The 19,718-nt window shown below is 41.6% G+C and overlaps 1 protein-coding gene across 4 annotated transcripts in view; it reads right to left on the bottom strand.

The window, feature by feature from the left end:
- Positions 1-19,718, bottom strand: part of wdr7 (WD repeat domain 7) — a 102,855-nt gene that overhangs the window by 14,421 nt on the left and 68,716 nt on the right. For all 4 annotated transcript variants that reach the window (XM_084934615.1, XM_084934612.1, XM_084934614.1 and 1 more), the window contains 6 exons: positions 18,809-19,036; positions 10,583-10,769; positions 1,207-1,324; positions 945-1,094; positions 482-564; positions 18-117 (listed from right to left, as the gene is read on the bottom strand). In XM_084934615.1, the coding sequence (XP_084790741.1) occupies positions 18-117; positions 482-564; positions 945-1,094; positions 1,207-1,324; positions 10,583-10,769; positions 18,809-19,036 (866 nt within the window). The remainder of the gene's footprint in view (positions 1-17; positions 118-481; positions 565-944; positions 1,095-1,206; positions 1,325-10,582; positions 10,770-18,808; positions 19,037-19,718) is intronic.

The following is a 19,718-nucleotide window of genomic DNA, read 5'->3' as shown; positions in this document are numbered from 1 at the left end:
TAGGTTTTTTGATGTACCTGACATTTCCCTGTACGGACATCGTAGAGGGCCACTGAACCTTGGCGAGCTCCGACAGCGATGCGGTGACTGCGGTCGCAGTAACCAACCATGTAGAACCTAAAAGGTGGGCGGCAAACACACATGAACATTTAACACTGTATAAGGGAAGATGTTGAGCGATGAAGGAAGATTTCATTCATCCATTTTCTTCCTCTTGTCCAGTTCTGGGGGCTCACCCCCACCCCCGCCTCAAGGTTAATTTTTATGTAAACAAACAAACGGAAACACTAATAGCACACTGAGGCTGACACACCTTAATGTATGAATATATTCTTGCATATAGACTGATCTGGTTAATCCACCAGCACTGAGGCTGATGTCCGAAACAGGCACAGACACAGCAGTCAGGGCCCAGCTCGCCTTTCCCAGCCCCTCCCAGTTTGAAGATATTACTTGGGGTTGAACCTGATGACAAACTTACTTGCAAATAGCAGGGAAACATTCCTGCAGTCCTTTCTTCTTCACCAGAGAACCTTCAATACAGTACATGATGATATCCATCACCTAAGGATCAGGAGAACAGTTTTTATTGTAGTTGAAGTTAACCTATGTAGCTTGTTTCCATGTATTAAACACTTTTTATTGCCAGGGTCTGAACAGATCATCTTCTCTGACTCTCCTTTAGTTTGGTTTATAAATCCAACCCTGAGTCATGGGGTTGACTAGCCAGCAGCTTCTGATTCAGCACTTTCAGGTCTTTTCTGTTTTGGATGATGCTAGCTTTCACTGGCGTCATTAATAACAATAGTTGTCTAAGGGTAAAAAGAGCTCCTTTTTTATTTTGGTAAAGTCAAATACTTAATTGAATTATATTATGCTTGTGTCCTTTGCTGGGATTTCTGAGAACTTTATCTTTCATCGATCTCAAATACAGTTTGAATTACTTCAACCAGAAGATCCACGACGTCTCCAGGCATCTTCTCAATCAGGATGTCGATCACTCGCAGGATCTCTGTCTTGGCTCTGGCCAGAGTGGTCGTGTGAATGTTCTGCTGTGACTGAGAGTTCGCCTGAGCAGCGTTGTGCCGATGAACCTGAAAAGAAATAACACTTATATTTCTAAGAGCTGGAGAGGGAAAACAGTTGGTGAGTACCTAATAAGATGGCTTTGGTTTCAGCAGCTGGTAAAGAAGTCTGAAAACACACCTCTTTTGCAATGGTGGTGATGAAGGCAGGCGGCCGGGCGGTGGCAATAAGAGAGAGGGCGTGACGGGCTGAACGGGCCGAATCTGCTGGAGGGTTGAGGGGCAAACCCATGGTGACACTGTAGAGTGAGGGAGTAAAATGTATCATTCAGATGTTTGAAATTACGGTTTAAAAAATACAAAATACTAACAGAGACGGAATTAATGCAAAAAACAGCTTCAAAGTATTACAAGTCTTGACTAGCAAAGTTCCAACTCAAAGCCCTGCAGCAGTCTGCAGCAAACCCCGGCAACCCATGGTTGCTAGGGAAAAATTTGTATTCCCTGATTGGTTGGTGAGTGGTTGCAGGAGGTTGCTGCCAGTCACAAGAGGAAACTGGTCAAAATGTCTTACTGCAGCCAACACATTTTAAAAGGTGCAACTATAACTTTACAGTTTTATGCTTGGGGAGTAGATGGCAAGTTTTTGCAGACAAGCTGGCAACTTCCATCCAAACTACAGGCAACTGCAGAAATCTGCTAACAAAAGCGATCACAAGGAGTTTTTTGGTGCAAGGCCTTATTTGGGACCGATTTCATTAAGCCACTGCCATCACTCACTCGCATACTTGTTTGGGAATACACATTTTAAACAAACCATCTACCAAAGTGAAAACAACAATCTGGGTTGCCAATACTTGTTTATGTTCCTCTTATTCTTCATAGACAATAGATTAGGGGATTTTTGCTGTTGATACTACAACATATTGCAGGACATTGATGCTGAAAGATGGCTATGGAAGGCAATTTTTTTGCCTGTAAATTGTGACACTTTGAATGAATGTAAAATTGATTTGGTTTCAGTTTTTAAACAGAGCCAAAGTGTGTTTCCCAGCACTGAAAATTGAATCTTTCATCTTTGGTAATTATGAAGTTACGAGGCCTTAAAAACACTGGAAGCCATAGCACCAAATTTAAATCCAGGACATACTCATTATTGTTTTATGTGCTTTTGCTGGGATTTGTTGACAATAAGAAAACCATGCAAGGCTTATCTCTTAGAGATTTTACAAATCTAAAGGGGGACTTAGACATTTCAATCAGCCACTTTAGGAGAGTGGAAGAAAACAAGACAAATCTGAGAAAAGCAACGGCGAGATTGAGTTTTACAAATATATGGAGTGAAGAGATTAGCCAGCAGCTTATAATGTCAAGGCCAAGTCAATGGGAGCCATTCACCAGGCGACAGCATAATGGACTCCCACAATGCAACAGGAATTAGACACACATACATACACACACACAGACACCCCTCAGAGAGTGTATGTGTATGATTGTAAGAGAAAAAAAGACTACGAGGGCGAGTGAGGCCACCTTGTTAACAAATGGAGAGAGAGAGAGCGAGAGAGAGAGAGGGAGGGAGGGAGTGATGGGTGGACGGCTGGGCGAGTTGGACGATTCATCTCCTCTGATTACACATCACAGCCGCAGATCTCGTAATTAATACCGGTAATATATCGGCAATATATCAGCAATATTGAAATGTTTAATTTCATTCAGAGAGGTGGCTGTAATTGGAAACAGTCACAGTGTTGATATAAGGCAGCAGGAGTGCAAAGGGCCAATTGTGCCGAGACCGGCTGAGGTTAATAACCAGCGTTTAGCACATGTAATGAAATAATCTGGGTTACCATTAGAGTCACAGGAGACAGAGAGAGACACACAGAGTCATGAAACAAAACTAAACCCAACAAAATATTAATAAATAAAATTAAATATATCAAAATGGGACTATTTTAAGAGTGTTTCATCATCCAAACTAGCAGCCAGCAACTGTCCATGAAATAAAAACAAAAATTCAGCATTAAAGTGGTTGTACTGAAATGGATTAATGAGTCCAGATAGAAAGGATTCGACTGTGATGAACTTTCAGTGCTGACATGAAACACACACTCAGGGCTTACTGTGTGTGTGAGAGAGAGAGAGAGAGAAGCTGGCAACATGACTGCATTCACAGCCAATATCACGCTGACATTATCCAGTCGATACCAAGTCACACACACAGAGCGAGGACTGGAAATATTGATTTTTGTGTGTGAGGGAGGAGTGAATAACTCCAGTCACATGACCAGAATCCACGCTGCAAGAAGCCAGCGCTGTGTGTATATGGCTGAGTGACTTCCAGGGACTCACTGGCTTACTGATTGGCTTTCTCACTGAGTTGCAGATGGGTAACTGGACTGTTTACAGACTGATTTACTGGATTGTTTCTGAATTGTAAGATGTGCCTCTAGTTAATGCACATTTGACCTTTTCTATATAGACTGATGACCCTACTTTTTACTGGGGTTGGGTGACTGGAGTTTAACTTTGAACTGTCCAGATTTATTAACAACCACCCAGCCATATTCAAAAGGATTCCTTTAAATTTTCAGGAGCAACCCTCCTTGCATTTATTCTAAACGTTGTGCAGTTCTTAACAAGTAGGGCTGAACATGTGGAAGTTCTCAGAGTCATTTGGTCCGACCACAGGACTCGCTATAGACAGTACAAAAGATGGATGTAGCCACCAGTGTTTTCATTCTTGCCATCTTGCTGTTTTTAAACCAGGTTCGAGGAGTGATCCGCGAGCTTCAAGCTGATTGGCTAAGCATATCCTGTATAGTGACAGTTACAAAAATTAAGTAATTTTAACAGATTTGTACCAGACCAGAAGTCTTTTTGTGTCACCCCTTGGCGACAGTTAAAACGAATGCAGATTCAAGACACTATATGATCCCGGGGTGGTGATTTGTTTACTTTGTTTACCGTAATAACTGAGTAAGTATGCAGCAGGGAATTTGTGTGAATATGTTGATCAGCTCAGGATGTAGAGCAGGTCATCTATTAATCTGCTGGCAGCTCCAGTCTGCATGCCAAATATCCTTGGGCAACATACTAACTCCAAGCTGTTAGACAGAATGCTAGAAAGCATTTACGTAGACAAAACATAGAAAAAAGTGCTTGTAAGAATGGGTGTGTGAACGGTTGAATCAGGCACGTTGTATAAAGGTAGAGAAGGCAGAGCGAAAAAGCCCTATATAAGAACCAGTCCATTTGCCATGTCCACACTCTGTCTCTTCTGTTCTACAAGGAGTGTTTTGAGTTATGTTTTGGTCATCATTCATAGTTTTTCATAAACATCAAGAACCAAAAAATATTGATAAAATGAATAAATGGCAGCCAACAATTCAATTAAATGGAAAGAACTAAAGTTCAGTTTATTAAACCTACCTTTTGTTTTTTTGTTTTTTTTTAAACAGCTTAATCTAAAGGTAACACTTTTTATAGATTTAAAGATTTTTAGACCAAAAAATAAATAAATAAGAGATGGATGCTTAAAAGCTTGGCGGTGTCCAATCTGTGGAGGGTTAGCTGGCGTGTGCTGACCCGTTCACATAAACTCTGACATGGGCTGGTCACGCATCACTGTGTTGGTCTAAATGGACTGACTAACTGGTTTTCTCAGCTGCTTAAAGGCATGGTTTACTGACTGCAAATGTACCCACAGACTGCAGAGAGCATGGTGGAGAGGTGGAGAGTAGGGCAACCTTTTGATGCAATCTTTACAGCAGACACTGGCTTTTTCAGTGGTTAATTTTAATTTTTTCATTTCTTTTTTGACATTTTGGAATAATATTTATGATATTCCTGAGTTTCTGACAGCCTTATCTCAGGTCTGGGTGGAATTTACACAAACACACCCACAGATCAAAACTGATCAGTAATGGTGACCTGCAGTTTCCAGATTTTTGTTTTTCCTTTAGGGTTCATGAGTGGACATCCATGGTGACAACAACATGTACTTATCTCTGCATGACACACAGATCGCCAAAGCATTCATTTACCCCTGCATGACAAACGCAATCGTTCAAAACTTGTAGACAGACAAAATACAGTGTAAAAATATATATTTATCCCTGCAAGACAAACACATTGAAAACATGCATTTATCCCTGTGGTGGTCTCTGATTGGATGGAGACAGGGAGGAGATTCAAACACCCTCAAAGTTTTAGAAAACTTTCTATATAAATGTGATATCTCTGTAGATATGTAGTACGAAAGCGGGCTTAAATTCAGAGTGATCTTATAGATAGTGCAAATGAGAACAGAATTTAAAGATCCAACAATCACTGTGGAAAAAGCTTTAATCAGGATACCCATACAATAGTGCATGGGCCACAAGAATAGATACTGCAGAAAAAGCTTGCAGTCAATCCCACACAATTTTAGCATAAAACTATTTGGGGGTATGGAAAGATGCCAAGCTTTTCTCTTTAATGTACATATTGCTGATCATGGTAGAAATCTCAAAGTAAAAGTGGCTTTGACTTAAGGAATAAAAACTACTTGTAGAAGCTACCTTTCAGCCTGTGATTATATGCACACAACCTACTCCATTTCCAGTCAGCCATGCTTCTCTTTGTTTCATTACATTAATTGGTTACCACTGAATTCTTTAGGATTTTGTAGGCTAGCTATGACTGACCACCTGGGTAAAACACTCTCTCTCTCTGTCTCTCAGAGAGTAGTTACGAAATAAGCACTCATTAGAAAAAAAGATATGCAGAAAACACTGAACCTTAAAGAAGAAGACAACAGCAGAAGACCACACGGAGTGCCCCTCATGCCAGCTAACAACAGGAAACTGAGGCTACAGTTTGCATAGGCTCGCCAACACAGGACAACAGAAAATTAGAAAAACGTTGACTGGCCTGACAAGTTTCAGTTTCTGCCGCAACATTTGGATGGTCAGGCTTTGGTGTAAACTACAAGAAAGCATTGATCCATCCTGCTTTATTCTGCCTGTGCATTGTCACTCATCCTGTCCACCCCTTTATAACCACACTGTATCCATCTTCTGCTTTCAGCGCAGTGACACAAAGCTGAAATATTCGGGTTTATTGAACATGACAATGAGTTCAATGTGATACTGTCATGTCAACATTTAGCAAAGTCTGTGAGGAATGTTTCCAGCACCTTGCTAAATCATTGTCACAAAGAATTAAAGCAGCAGGGTCCAACCTGGTACTGGGAAGGTGTGCCTAATGAAGTGGTGGCCAGTGAGTCTAAAGGGAATATGGATTATTACAACCCATTAATCATGCAAAGCTACTCTAGTAGCTTCACCACATTCTTTGGATATGAAATTATACGGAATAAGGAATGTGTTAGCGTTTCCTGGAGATGGCACTAGTGTTTTATACCATGTTGTATGTCTTGTACTTTGTGTTGTATTTTTAATATATTAAGAGTTTGTGTGGCTGCTACCTTGGCCAGGTCTCCCTTGTGAAATAGATTCGACCACAGTGGAACTTTCTGGTTAGATGCACAGAGGTAAACACACAGAATAAATACATAAATAAACGAGAGAGAAAAAATGCCGATTCTATATGGGTCAGGTGGAAGGCGCAGATTGATTTTTCATGAAATGACCCTGAATATTTTCTGTGTATTTTTATCAGTTATTTTTTATAGTCTAGTTATCATTATTATTATTACTACACTTTTTATTTAAGTTAAGTAAAATATGTCTTCACACTTAGCTTTAGTTAGTAGTAACTATAATAACCCTGGTAGGGTCAGGACGCACCGATGACCTTCACATAAAAGTAACTCAGGTGTTTGTTCAGACAGTAAGCAGACAGGCAGAGCATATAAAGGTGTGCGTCTGCTGAAAGCAGCTTTTACCTCTTAGAATGGATACCTTGAAAACTGTGTGGAGACTGCTGAAGCAGTTTCTTTCCCTTTCTTTTCTTTTTTTTTTGGCTTGTGTGTCTGAAAATATAAAGTGCAAGTCTTCCACACCGGGAGCTTTTTCAAATCTCTACCTATTGAAAAGGGATTATCCCACATCCCACATACACACACAGCTCTGCGAGGAGTGTATTGACAACTGGTTGGGTGGATCAGGGACAAAAAGCCTCACTGCAAGTCAGCTGCATGGAAATACATCCTCAGAGAGAGAGTGGAGAAAGAAAGAGAGTGAGCGTGTGTGCTCTCTTTTAGCCAGTAATGCATTCAACTCCTTGTTTCTCTGTCCACAGAAAAGAAAATTGCCCAAGTGAAGGAATACTGAATACTGACTGTGTGTGTGTGTGTGTGTGTGTGTGTGTGTGTGTGTGTGTGTGTGTGTGTGTGTTCGTGCATCCTCTCCGTATGTATTATAATGTACTGATGTGATTACTGTGCGTCTCATTGATCAGCCCTCGTGCTGTTTACTTCAACAACACCAGGAGGCAACACCACACACCTGCAGACTTCACATTATTAATTATGCATGGTCATGAACTCCGTGTGTGTGCGCGTGCGTGCGTGCGTATTTTAAGTTTTAGTATTTACTTAAGCTCACCACTAAGTCGCTGGGGACTCTAAACTAAAGTATCTAAAAAAGAACATTTGATACTGCAACACTTCTCCTATAATGCGACTCCTGAACACACACCACATGATAATAGCTTAATTGAAGCTCTCATTAGTGCTACTGCTTATTTTTGCTATACCTTAGTGTAGTCTCAAATGTGATTCCAGAGGTTGATAGATAATATAGACAAATGTTTGCCTATGTTGAAAAGGTTATCAAAGGATTATTGGGACAGCTGTTACTATAAGGAGACTTGAGATAATCTTTCTCAAACTGAATGTTCAAAAATCCTTTATTTAAATTTATTTTCAGTTTCCAGTTTAGTATTTTTTCTGACTGTTACCCTTAACTTTATTTTTCATTTCTTATTAATTTATTTAACATTTCCCTTTTATTAATCTGAATTTATTTACTGGCATATTATACACATCCATATACACGTTAGAGGGATTACTTACCCATCAACTGTGTTATTAAATTATGCATTTTGACTGGACATCATCTCCATGTGATGTGATTATATTCGCAGAAACATGTGATTTAAGGTGGAATAAATGTGTAAAACTTGGGGTTCTGTAAAAAAAAAAAAAAAATTTTTTTAAAGACAAGATTATAACAATTATGTCTGCCTGTTTTTTTAAATAAATTTTTTATTGTTGTCTTGTGTTGCATCATATGTTTTAAAGGTTCATGAAGATTGTTATTAAAAGAACAAAAGATAAAACAACATCAGTGAGGTCGTAGCTCACTCAGCACATAATCCCTCACAATTTCCAGGTTATTACCCAAAAAAGTCAAATATGACCTTGATCTTGACCGCACTTTGCGCAAAGAGCTCCTAAAGTGACCAGTGTGTGTCAGTTAAAATCTGACCAATGCTCCAAAAGAAGTAGTAAATATTTAAATTGTGGAGGGATAGACAAGCACTTCACCAGGGCATAAGCTTGTCAGCAATTACTTGAAATATAAAATTACTAAAAATATAAAATGACAGAGGAGGTGAAAAGAGATGCACGTCAAACACAGGAAATTTTCAAAATAAAAGACTGTGCAAGGGGGAAGGGGGGAAAAAAATAAAAATGACGCTTCTGAGACGCTCCTGGTGTGATTGGAAGCACTGTGAGGATTAAGTTGCTTGGAGTCAAGCAAATTTTTGACTGCTATTTTTTGCACTACTGGCATATTCAACTTTATCTACTGTATCAATGTTTTTTCACTGTACTGTAACTTATAACAATATTTTTTTTGCATTAATTCTTGTGTGGATCTTATAGGCATCTTCTCTTTCTATTTGACCGAAAATGTATTCCATTAAAATGGAATTGTGTCATTTCCCTTCCTGACACACCACTCTGCAGCTTTCCTTGCTAGAATACTTCACTGACTTCAATTTATTGTGAACAGCCCAACACAAACCCTAACCGGGACCCCAGAAACGATGTTTCGCCTCATTAGGACCTGGTTTGGGTCCCCATGAGGACTAAGGTCAGTGTTTATACTGAGAGAGGTCCCAGGGAGGTAACAAAAATGAACGAACACACGGACGGACACGGACACACACACACACACACACACACACACACACACACACACACACACACACACACACACACACAGGCAGACATATCTATACTCATTTAACCAGACTGGGCCAGCTCGAGTTTCAGACTTAATAGGATCAACTCATATTGGCCAGTTAGATTTCAGCAGGGAGGAAGACGCACACGCGCTGCTCTTTGTATCATACATGAAGAAGAAGCCACTGAATTAGCCTCTCTGCATGACCCCTGACCTTCGCTTGTGTAAGAAGCTGCTTCAAACCACAACCTCACTTTGACTGCATGAAGGCAGCCACGACCTCTGACTTCGACTCTGCTGCCAGTAATGTTGATGGTTGAGTACGTGAAACCGGCTCTGCTGACATCTGTGGTTTTACAAAGTCTTGTAACTCAGCAAGTCGGAGTGTCAGTGTCTTTACCGTTTGCTCATCTTAGTTCTCCAAAAATATTTAAAGGCGTTATCTAAGCTGGGAAATCAAGAGTCCACACACTGGCGCTAATATTATGTACTTTGTTAACATCTGATCTTGTCTCTCACCTGATTAAAGTCTAACGGGTTAATCTTGTCTGGAGCTAGAGACTGCAGGGCAATCTGCTCGCTTTTCTAGATGGAAATTTTTAAGAGCCACTTTAAGTGGGGCAGAAAATGCTAAATAAAATGAAGAAAAAGACAAATGTGTGCACAGAGACAGAGGACTCTCGTGTCAGGCCAACGCAGACATCGTTACATCATCATAATGTCTTGAAATCAGATTAGAGTCGGGCTTCCATAACTCACTGTGTCGGCTATATAATGTTCGTTTGTGTGTGTGTGTGTCTGTATTTGAGCGGATGCATATGTTTGTATCTATAGGATATACTCTGGAATCTGAGAGGGACAGATACAATTTAACAAATTAACAAACAGGAAGTGAGTACAGACAAATTGTCTGTTTTCAGTCGCTGGAGAGAAAGTAAACAAATGCAGAGCGTTCAATTTCCAGATGCAAAATTTTTTTTTAAATAAACAAAAATTACCAAATTATGTGAAACACCGTCAAATCTGTGTGAATGTGAAAATACTGCGTGTAAAAAAAAAGAAACTATTTGTTAGTGAGGGTCCATTTCAACCAGTCTGCCCTTACAGAAGAATCAGTCGGTGAAAACACCAACGACCACTGCCTCCTGCATGAAACAACGACTCCTGATCTTTTAGTAGTGTGTCTTTAGGATGCCTTCATGCCAACACAACAGACCAACACTATGACACTTTTAAGGACTCTAGTATACATGCAGTTAGACTCTCATGATGATTTCCATGAAGCTGAAGGCAAAGTGAGCAGGAAACTCTTAAAACTGTTTTACATTTATCTTGTCAGCATCTTCGGTCTGATATGAAACATTTTTTAAAAAGGCAGCAACTTCATTTCTGTTTAAGCGGCTCGTCGTGACTCACTTGGCGAGCTGCTTCTCGGCGTCGGCGCACAGCTCCAGCAGTCCCATGAGCACCGCCGACACATCCATGTACGGCTCCCACACGGTGAAGCCTCGACCAATCAGATCGATGGCGGTGCGTCGGATGGTGCTGTGGGCAGGCAGCTTGGGGCTGGGGGGCTGCAGCAGCAGGAAGGTCAGGGCCTTACCTGCAGAGAGAAACGAATCAGAGGGTTTTATCAGAAAACAGCAGGAGTTTGAAATCAGCCTGTGAGGGTTCAGCATCAGACAATACTAAAGAATATACACAGTTACCCTCTTATGCTGGAATTTTTGTCAGCTTAAGGACATTAATATTAGCTTTCATGATCCCATCAGCTCTGAAAAGCAGCCTCAAGCTGCACCACAGGCGCAATCTTAAACAAAGAAAAGAAAGGAAAACATTCTCATAAAGACAAAATATGTTCTGATATTTTTGGTGAGGTTTTGGGTGAAAATAGTCCAACACACACACTGACAGACACACACTCTGAGGATAAAGACAGCAAGCGGGATGGAGGTCACTTCATAGCTGACCTGACATTTGAGCCAGTCTCTGTGGGGACAGACTGACCATTAAGACTCCTGAAAAAAAATCCCCCCCCCCCTCAATAACGCTCTCCTTCCACCACCCTCTGTGCTCCCCACCTCACATCTGTCTGTCTTTCCTAGCTCGTCTCACCCACCTATCTTTGCAGGCAGAGGTCCAAAGATAACACCAAACAAAAAGAGCTTCATTTGTTTCATCCTCTTTTTTGAGTATCATGCATTTAAGTTCTCATTTTATCTACTGCGAAGCTGAAAATCTGTCTTTTGTCTGTTCTCTTCTGCCGCTGCTGCAGTCACAGAAATCAATACGACCCTTTGTGTGTTTTCACTTGAAATGCAAAAGCTAAATAGGCATAAAATGAAGAAACATACGATATAAAACAGATGATTTACTTTAGTTATAATCCTGTGGTGGCTCTAAAGGTCCACCGGTCTCCAGACTCTAATCGCATCACCAGGATCTCCTGGCATTTCATCATCAGCCTGCCTTAAATGGCAAACCCCCTTCCTTATTGGTTTACATCTACACACACAAAAACCTATGGATGGGTCTATGAACGATATGGCAAGAGGTTAACCGTGTAAGAATAGCAGCTATCTACAGACAGTGACAGCATTGGCTAATGTTGTTAGCTGGTATTGTTAAGACAATAGGGTTTATATTGGCTTGTGAGCTCTGCACTTTCAAGGCTCCAATTTTCGCTTCACAACCACATTGGTTTTTTGGAGCCAGAAGTGACAGTCTTTGAACGAGGGAGTGAGATGAAAGTAATAACACACCAGAATATCAAATAAATCATAAAAAACCTAAATGATACCTGGAATAACTCATGCGCAGACTCGCAAATGTCAGCTTTACTGTTTACTGGAAAGGAAAGTTCAATTTTATACTTTGAACTGGAACACTCCACTTTGATAATGTTGTTGGTGGTAGCTGTTAATTTAGGACTTGCTTTTTAAGTCCAAATGTTGTCACATTGGATTAAAATTACGGGAAAAAAAACAAACAAAAAAAAACAAACAAGAGAGAAACTGCTAGCTTTAAACCTTCAAGTCTAAAGACCAATAGGTGACACGGTAACTATTTCAATCTTTCAATACAATTCACCAACACCCTAAACACAATATGAAAGGTCTAGTTTAGTAACTTTAACTAATTGAAATGAAGTCAATTTAACTGGGCAGCACATGCCAGCAATAATACAAACTTAGCACTTCAAGAAAATAAGAAAAGTTGCCTTTTAAAAAAGATTCACCCCTCTGTGTAATTGTTATGATGGGAGAAACAAAACAATTTGTTGTATGAGGCTGTAAATATGTTTATTTCTGCTGTAAAGGTGGTCAATTTAACATTGGAGCCTATGGGGATCGCCTAACTTTTGGAGCCTCTAGTGGTCACCAAAGGAACTGCAGCATCTCCTTTATTGCCGCTTGGTGAAAACAATGAAGCATGCAGATCAGGTACGTTTGTGCACTTTCGACCCCCAGCAGGTAAGCAAACACTGACGTGAACTCAAATCTATCAATGTTTTTATAAAAAGCATCAATAAGCTTAAAAACTGCGGACTATAAATATCAGCAAAAATATGGGGCTCCGTGACCTCTGACCTCCACTTAGTGATCGTTACAAATAACAGCCACACAGAAATCAATTACACATGAGTTTCTGGCTTTTTTTTAAAAAACACATTCATGTGTAAATGTTCAGTATCACTTTCTACTCATATTGACAGTTTTATTTCAATCAAAATCAGTGAAAATAGAAAATAATCTTTAATGACGTTATGTCTGTGAAGGTTCTCAGTCATCCAGGTCATCGTAGTCAAAGGAGCTTGCAAAGAAAAGCGTCTGGACTTCTTTAAGTTACTTGAAGACGTTTCACCTCTCATCCGAGAAGCTTCTTCAGTTCTAAGGTCAAATGGTGGAGAGTCCCAGATAATCTAGTGGGAGTATCCCCCCACAGAGGGACAAAAGGACCCCCTGATGATCCTCTAATCGCCTGAGCCAAGGTGTGAAACTGGGTGTGGGTCCCAATCAGCCAGAGTTTCGGGTGTGTTCATTGTGAAACCTGGCCCCACCTTATCATGCGAATTCCTGAGGTCAGATGGCCCAGGATGTGAGTGGGCGTTAAGGCGTCTGGGAAGGGATCTCAAAACTGGATTATAGATGGCAGAGAGTTGGTGTCGTAAACCCCCGCCTCTGTTCAAAGATGGTCGCTAACAGTGGACATAGATGGCTTCTTTCACTCCTCTTTCAAACCATCTGTCCTCTCTGTCCAAAATGTGAACATTGGCATCCTCGAAAGAGTGTCCTTTATCCTTAAGATGCAGATGGACTGCTGAGTCTTGTCCTGTGGAGGTGGCTCTTCTGTGTTGTGCCATGCACTTGTGAAGTGGCTGTTTGGTCTCTCCAATGTAGAGGTCTGGGCATTCCTCGCTGCACTGTACAGCATACACCACATTGTTAAGTCTGTGTTTTGGCGTTTTGTCTTTCGGGTGAACCAGTTTTTGTCTGAGCGTGTTGCTGGGTCTGAAATGCACCGGGATGTCATGCTTGGACAAAACTCTCCTAAGTTTTTGATACACCGGCTACATAGGGGATGACAATGTTGTTGCGTCTGTCCTTCTTATCCTCCCTCGCTGGTGTCTGGTCTTCTTTTCTGTGCCTCTTTGCTGACTTTAAGAACGCCCATTTAGGATAGCCGCACGTTTTGAGTGCTTCCTTTACATGTGTGTGTTCCTTCTTTTTTCCTTCAGGCTTAGAGGGAACATGTTCTGCCCGGTGGTGTAGGGTCCTAATTACTCCAAGTTTGTGTTCCAAAGGGTGATGGGAGTCAAAGAGGAGGTACTGGTCCGTGTGTGTGGGCTTCCGGTAAACTTCGATGTTGAGTTTGCTGTTCTCTTCAATGTGCACAGCGCAGTCCAGGAAAGGCAAACAGTTGTCCTTTGTGTCTTCCCTGGTGAACTTGATGTTTTTATCCACAGCGTTAATGTGCGCAGTGAAGGATTCCACTTCTTGTGTCTTGATTTTGACCCAGGTGTCGTCCACATATCTGTACCAGTGGCTGGGTACTCTTCCTTTGAAAGAGCCAAGAGCCTTCCTTTCCACTTCCTCCATGTAAAGGTTGGCTACAATAGGTGACACGGGGGAGCCCATGGCACAGCCATGTTTTTGTCTGTAAAAGCCTTCGTTGTATTTGAAATATGTAGTGGTGAGGCAGAGGTCTAACAGTGTGCAAATCTGATCAGGTGTGAAGTTGGTCCTGTCCTCCAAGGAGCTGTCTTCTTGTAGTCGTTTTCTGACAGTCTCCACGGCCTCCGTGGTGGGTATGCAAGTGAAGAGAGAGACTACATCAAAGGACACCATGGTTTCATCTGGATCCAGGGTAAGTTTCTGGACCTTGTCAGTGAAGTCGGTGGAGTTCTTGATGTGGTGTGGGGTGTTCCCCACAAGAGGAGCAAGGATGGTAGCAAGGTGTTTAGCAATGTTATAAGTGGCTGAGTTTATGCTACTGACTATGGGTCTGAGTGGGACAGCTTCCTTGTGGATTTGATGGTTTGAAAGAGGAGTGAAAGAAGCCATCTATGTCCACTGTGAGCGACCATCTTTGAACAGAGGCGGGGGTTTATGACACCAACTCTCTGCCATCTATAATCCAGTTTTGAGATCCCTTCCCAGACGCCTTAACGCCCACTCACATCCTGGGCCATCTGACCTCAGGAATTCGCATGATAAGGTGGGGCCAGGTTTCACAATGAACACACCCGAAACTCTGGCTGATTGGGACCCACACCCAGTTTCACACCTTGGCTCAGGCGATTAGAGGATCATCAGGGGGTCCTTTTGTCCCTCTGTGGGGGGATACTCCCACTAGATTATCTGGGACTCCCCACCATTTGACCTTAGAACTGAAGAAGCTTCTCGGATGAGAGGTGAAACGTCTTCAAGTAACTTAAAGAAGTCCAGATGCTTTTCTTTGCAAGCTCCTTTGACAATCTTTAATGACAGTTAGAAAGACAATAGTGTGCCCCTTAAAAATGTTACTGGGAGATTTAGGGATGCTTCCAAACAAAGATGAGCATTAATCGTCCTCAAACAGGCTAAATGTTATAACTTTAGTGGTTTTCTTAGTGTGAATCCATCAGAGCAGTGAGCCAGGGGACCGATTCTCTCCACCTAATGCAAAATAGGCTTTAGAGGTCATGAGGTCAAAGTTCATTAGTGTGAGCAGCAAATGTGGGTGGGGTGTGAGCATGACAAACCCTAAGGGAGCCCACTCTGACCACAGAGTCACATTTGCTCTTCGAAGCCTCATTATTTTACTTTTATTTCCTCGCAAGACAATTAAAGACGGCCGTTAACAGTCAGCGCTGTAATTGGCCGGATCGAGATTCAAATTTACAGCCCCTCCCCCCATTCCCAGCGAGGGGAAGGCTTTGACTCAGGGTTCATTTCTCACAGCGGACATCTTTGTTTAAAGGCAGCACCGGGCTCCCAAATGAACCGATTGCTATTGACAAAGCATCAGTCGGCCGTAATGAGCTGTTAGTTAGGGCAGTAAACATGTCACATTAACACACAGAGGATGATTAGAGGAAGAGGAGGAAGGAGGGAAGAAGGAAGGAAGGAAGACGGAGGGGGAGAAGTACAGTGTGTGATATAGTGACAGATTGGTGACGTCTAAAATTTACCAGGCCGAAACGAGCGCTAACAGGCTTTGTGCTTTCTTTTCTCCATCTGCTAACTGCCCCTTCTCCCTCTCTTCCTCTGTTTGAGCTTAAATGCGAGGTGAAGGTAAATCAATGCTGGGGACTTGGTTAGTGGATGAGAGCTGGATCAGACTGGCTGCAGAGTGCTTGAGATAGACGGAGAGGAAAAACAAGACAAAAAGAGAAAGAATGAAGGTTTTAGCTCATGTAGAGACGCTGTGCACCTACATGAGAAGTGTAATGTAATGTCCATCATTACATTGCATAACCCTGTAGTCAGTCTCACCCCGTCTACATCTGGTAATAACTGGCCTGCAGATCCAGATCATCAGGATATGACAGGCATGCATTATGCCATTTTTTTGTGTATTATTGCCAACGTCTGAAAGGATTTTAACAAACGAACGACCAAATGATGAGATCTTTCCTGATTCTCTATGTGGCTACATCACCTATCACAAGTTATCTGCTGTTAATGTTATTTCTTCCTTGTAAATTTTCCAGTGTTTGAGGGTTTTTCCCCCCATAAATGTACAACTTTGAGCTTGAAAGTTTCCAACATTTTCTCCCCTTCTGTTTGTTTCTCAAGTGTTGATGAAGAAACTGTTCTATTTCTTGTATCCCACTCACAGCAGCAGAGACATTTCTACCTTCCGTTACCTGCTTCTCCCTGTTAAATGTCCTACAACACAAAGTAAAACTCAATTTCCAATCAGCTCTCATGAATGTTTGAAAATGCCACGGATCAGACTTGAGTGGGCCTCAGAGGGGACTCGGAGCATTTTGACATTTACTGTGAGCTTTTTATTGTCCAGAGACTGAACACACTGATGTTCAGTTTGTTTCTCCTATCCTGCCCAACAGCAGGATAATTCCTCCCCCTTCCCACCGCCATCATCGGTCCATCCGTCCATCCTTAAGCTCGATTCTCCCCCCCACCCCCACCATATGAAAACATCAATCTATACTACAGGCTACTGTACCCTCCCACTCTCTAGGCGGACAGCTCTCATTCATCACACACTGCGCTGTACGCCAACAACACCGATCCATCTTTCAATTTCATAACAGAGTGAGGGAGGAAGAGGGAGGAAGGGGGGGGGGGGGGGGAGACAACAAACTGAACAAGAGTAGTAAAAAGGAGGAGGAGGAGGAGGTAGGAGTAACAAAAACCTATGAGAAAGAAGAGAAAGCATAAAAACATCCTAAACTGTGCTGCAGTGTATACATAACCAGGCTAATTATGACCATAAGATGACCCAATATAAGAGAATATGTGCACACGCACCCTTCCACCATTTAATTACAATCTACTAGTATCAACTATATCTGATCTTGAACATTGTTCCTTCACCACTTTCAAGTCAAAATAGAAACTTTAAGACCTTTAAGGCCTAGCAGACCACTTCCTGTGTCCGCAACATCTAACTTCACGGGAAATTTTGCTAATAGAGAACATAATACTTGATTTTTCAACTCTAGAGGTTTCTGCTAAAAAAAAAAAAAAAAAAAAAAAAAAAAAAAAAAATGCATATTGGCTTTAAAATTGATCAGCGCCGTTTTGGGCATTTTTGTAAAAGAGTGAAAAATAGAAACCAAACGTTAGCCACGCAGGGTTGTTAATTAACTCATTTTCCATATAAGCATGGCTGAAACTAGAATAAATCTTAAGGAGTAGTTTCAATGTGTTCATATTCATATTTACATGTAATGTTGATGATTGTTTAAAAAAGCAGTTATAATTAATAGGTTTTCGGCGTCTCCAGTCGTGAAGTTTGGCTCCAGGAAATCAATTAAATCTGGAGTTGTTTTCATCTCATGACATGGATTTAAGGTTTCTGGTGCGTGTGTGTCCACACAGGTGAGCCGACTGCTGTGTGCAGGTCCAGCTAAGAAGCATCACGCTCCACAGCCTATCGGCGAGAGCGCAGGCTGTGTCACCGGGCGGATGCCCCCCTCCCCTCCCCCAGAGGCAGCCAATCAGAGCACGGGAGCAGTGGGACGGAAGAGCACCTCTACTTAGTGCAGGTTTGATGCCCACCAAGGTCCAGCGCTGCAGGCACAGCGTGGCACAGGGCCGGGCTCGCCGAGCGTGTGTGGAAGTCAGAACCAAGCTCCTTAAGGTGTCAAGCTTGGCAGGTGAAAATCAATCCCATCTCTACTCACCTCTAATCCTGCACTGAAGTTTCTACTATGTCAGTTGTGGAGTTGTGGATGTTTACGGGGTGTCTTTAGGATGTTTTTTACTTCAGTTTAGTTGGCTAGATGCTTTTAAAATTTGATTGGGTTTAAGTTGGGAACCAATTAAACCTCATAAAATAATAATAAGACTGTGCTATTGGTGGCTTTTGGAGCATTTTAGTGGAATTACCTGACAATAACTATGGGCTTGTATGTGGCACAATCAAGAAAGTTTATTTTTATTTGTTTGTCACTTATTAATTAGTAGGTACTGTACTATACAGTCAAAAACAAAAACCCAACACAGCAGCAACCAAAACTCTAACGCTGAACAAGCAAATTCAGTAGCGCAGAAATGGGCAAAAAAAAAAAAAAAAAAAAAGAAACCGTTATAGGCTTCTGAAAGCTGAAAACACACAGTCCTGAGAGTCTCTACAGGGTAGTATCATAAAGCATTAGGACACAACACACCTGCTATGGTGACACCTGCCAGGACTAGAGATTTTCTGCAGAATTTACACAAACATAAAAATGTAAAACCTATAAGCACCACAGCCATATCCATCCAAAGGTTTTTAAGATTTCTCGTAACCTATCAAACTAAACAAAATGTGCACATCTTGGTGGTCCATTTGAAGAATTTTGGGCTGCAAATTTAACCAAATAAATTAGATTAGATTAGATAAAACTTTATTAATCCCTCGGGTGGGTTCCTCTGGGAAATTCGGTAAATGTGTTATCATGAGTGTGTTTGCCGTTTCTGGACTTACAGGTGTGTCTGGCCAGGGAGTAGTTGGACGATCCTCCGCTGGTCAGTCCAAAACCTTCGGGTGCCTGTCCACCAGCTCGAGCCCGGGCCGAGCCCTTCGGGGGTTCGATCTCTGCGCCAAATTCAGCCCCAATGACTCCCAGAAGGACGATGGCAGTGGCCTGTTTACGGCGCTCCTCGTAAGAGTTGGAGATCTTCTTCGCGTTTGGCGGGAGGTTAGACAGACAACCTTAAGAGAGAGACAGATAGAATATTGTTGGATTGTTTGAAATATTGCCTAAACAGAAAAGAGATCAACATACAAACTCCATGTTTAGAGAAAGAAGTACAAACATATAGTCAAAAATCTAAAAACTAGCATGAGAATTTTTTAACACTGCCCCCCTGTGATGGTAAACAGCTACAAAATGTAGAGGTTCCGCTGTAAAGCTTGCCACAACAGGTGTTTTCAACTCGGAAATAATTTATTCAGTATGACTGAAATAAGTGACTGAGCCCAACAAGTCAACAGGAGGTCAGGACTGAGGACTGGTTCCTATAAACCCCGGGTTTATCGCAACTACAGGTATCGCCCCCTGGTGACTATTTAAAAACACAACAGGTTTAAGGCCCTTCCAGAAAACTCTCCGTAAAAAATTACGATCATCTGGTTGAGGTATTGTTAAACTTTCGGTGTTTGAAATTGGAATTAACAAGTCTGAATCTTAGTTTGACCAACTCAAACATCTTTTGCCAAGAACCTCCAGGCTTCTTTCAAGGCCCTGAACCATATAGTTAAACGTAATCAGGAGAGCCAGAAAACATGGATTTTATTTCCCTTTTCATGCATTCTATTGGTTTTTAGACACTGCATTTATTTTAAAAGATCTGTAGATCGATATATTATTCAGATCAGTGTGAGGACCATATTA

Source organism: Perissodus microlepis, chromosome 7 (genome assembly GCF_051167445.1).
Source record: "Perissodus microlepis isolate ML-2025 ecotype Zambia chromosome 7, ASM5116744v1, whole genome shotgun sequence".
NCBI lineage: Eukaryota > Metazoa > Chordata > Actinopteri > Cichliformes > Cichlidae > Perissodus > Perissodus microlepis.
This window is presented reverse-complemented; position numbering and strand designations above follow the sequence as displayed.